The following is a 2235-nucleotide window of genomic DNA, read 5'->3' on the forward strand; positions in this document are numbered from 1 at the left end:
GCCCCAGTATCTACCATGAAGGTGACTGGCTGTCCCCCCACATGAAGAGTTACCCTGGGCTCAGGTGGGGGTTCCTGGCCCCGACCTCCCTAATCGAGGTTAAGGATTTCAGCTTTTTCTTCCCTCTGTTTTCTCTTTCTCTTGGTACAGTCCTTTACCCAGTGTCCTTTTTCCTTGCAGTAGGCGCACTGGTCTTTCTCTAGTTCGACACACCCTCAATCTCCCTTCCTCTCTACTCTGCTCTCGTCTTCCTTTCTTACTACTGTGGCCAGGATTCTACTCAATTCCTTATTCCGCCTTTTGTCTCTCACTGTCTCTCTATCCTCTGCCTCTCTTCTCTGTCTCTCCTCTTTTTCTTCTGGAGTCTCTCTCTTGTTAAAAATCCTCTCTGCCTCTCTTAAGAGATCCCTAAGACCTTGCCCCTGCAGATTTTCCATTCTCTGGAGCTTACTCCTAATATCAGGAGCTGACTGCCATATGAAAGACATCGAGACACTCACTTCTTGATCGGGGCTATCGGGGTCAAAGGGGGTGTATCTCCGATATGCCTCTTTAAGTCTTTCTAGAAACACAGTGGACAGCTCGTCAGTTCCCTGCATTACTGATCTTACCTTGGCCAAATTGGTAGGGCGTCTCCCTGCCCCTTGGAAGCCCGCTACAAGCACCTGGCGATAAAGACGTAGGTGTTCCCTACCTTCAGCCGTGTTGAAATCCCAAGCAGGTCTGGTGAGGGGAAAGGCAGCCTCGATCTCGTTTGGCAGTTGGTTTGGTCTCCCGTCTGCCCCCGGGACATGCTTTCGGGCTTCCAGAATGACTCTCTGCTTTTCCTCCATAGTTAGGAGGACCTGCAGGAGCTGTTGTCAATCATCCCACGTGGGTTGGTGGGTAAGGAGGATAGATTCTATCAGGGCTGTTAGGGCCTGCGGGTCTTGGGAAAAGGATGGGTTATGAGTTTTCCAGTTATACAGGTCTGAAGCGGAGAAGGGCCAATACTGTAACTGGTTTCCTTCCCCTCCTGCAAGTTGGAGGGGCAGGATGTGTGAGGAATCTCCTTGGCCTCTCCTGTCTCTGAGCCACCCTGCAATGGGGGAGGGAGCGACCTCCGATCCCTCTGCTTGGGCGTCACCTGGTACAGCTGCAGTGGCCTGCGGAGGAGGGCGGTAGGGAGGGGGATTCTCACTCAGCAGATCAGCAGGAGCACTCTCATCAGGGGGCAGAACAGGCTTTTGTTTTACCACAACAGGACACAAGGAGGTGGTCGAAGGGTCCGGATTAGGGGCAGAAGGGAGGGGGACTCTTCGTGTAGGACTGAGAAAAGGAGTCACCCACGGTGGTGGTTCGAGGGAGAGGTTTTCCCAAGTGACTATATAGGCCACTTGGTCCGGATGTCCCGTTAGTCCAGGGGAGAAGATCTTAGCCTTAACCTGCAAAATAACATCAGAGTCAAAAGTCCCATCCCGAGGCCAACCAACATTAAACGTTGGCCACTCGGAGGAACAAAAGGTTATCCATTGGTGCTTCTTGATCTCCACAGATTGATTGTGAGCTCGGCTCTTAACTTCTCTCCAGTGATCTAGAGTTAAACTCAGGGGGGTGGTTAGGTGTTGTCCCATTTTGGGGTAATCTAAAATCACAAAGAAACAGACAAACAACAGAAACAACAAAAATAGACAGCCGGCGACAAGGTACCGCTTAGGGCGACTCCGGGGAAGAACTGAAAAAACAAAATCAGATGGCGAGGTTGTCACTTCGCTCAGGTTCACGTATCCTTCAGATACATGCTGAGCCCCAAAATATCGGGCTCCCCAGACCATGGGGGCCGGTCGCGACCAACACAAATACACAGCAACACAGAGCAGGGGGGGTGGTTAGGTGTTGTCCCATTTTGGGGTATTCTAAAATCACAATGAAACAGACAAACAACAGAAACAACAAAAATAGACAGCCGGCGACAAGGTACCGCTTAGCGCGACTCCGGAGAAAAACTGAAAGAACAAAATCAGATGGCGAGGTTGTCACTTCGCTCAGGTTCACGTATCCTTCAGATACATGCTGAGCCCCAAAATATCGGGCTCCCCAGACCATGGGGGCCGGTCGCGACCAACACAAATACACAGCAACACAGAAACACCAACACTGACTCAGGTGTGCAGCTCGGAATAACAGATGACAAGGAAGTTCCTTGTCCAGACGAGATCCACAGAAATCCTACAGATGAACAAAAAGTTCTACAGA

General features: G+C 51.0%; 1 protein-coding gene and 1 long non-coding RNA gene across 2 annotated transcripts; one reads left to right on the forward strand and one right to left on the reverse strand.

The window, feature by feature from the left end:
* Positions 1–47: 47 nt before the first annotated feature.
* Positions 48–833, reverse strand: LOC115071231. Its single transcript, XM_029565819.1, has one exon. It carries the CDS (start codon positions 831–833, stop codon positions 216–218), a length of 618 nt encoding a protein of 205 aa, XP_029421679.1. The 3' UTR covers positions 48–215.
* Positions 834–1437: 604 nt separating this feature from the next.
* LOC115071232 lies at positions 1438–1925 on the forward strand. The gene is made up of 2 exons (XR_003850332.1): positions 1438–1601; positions 1873–1925. It is a non-coding gene; the product is annotated as an uncharacterized LOC115071232 (long non-coding RNA).
* The last annotated feature ends 310 nt before the right edge of the window (positions 1926–2235 follow it).

Source organism: Nannospalax galili, unplaced genomic scaffold (genome assembly GCF_000622305.1).
Source record: "Nannospalax galili isolate Female #2095 unplaced genomic scaffold, S.galili_v1.0 scaffold19, whole genome shotgun sequence".
NCBI lineage: Eukaryota > Metazoa > Chordata > Mammalia > Rodentia > Spalacidae > Nannospalax > Nannospalax galili.

What these genes read in the sequence shown, in the direction of transcription:
- LOC115071231 (XM_029565819.1), bottom strand. Translation starts at nt 833, where the DNA reads ATGGAGGAAAAGCAGAGAGTCATTCTGGAAGCCCGAAAGCATGTCCCG.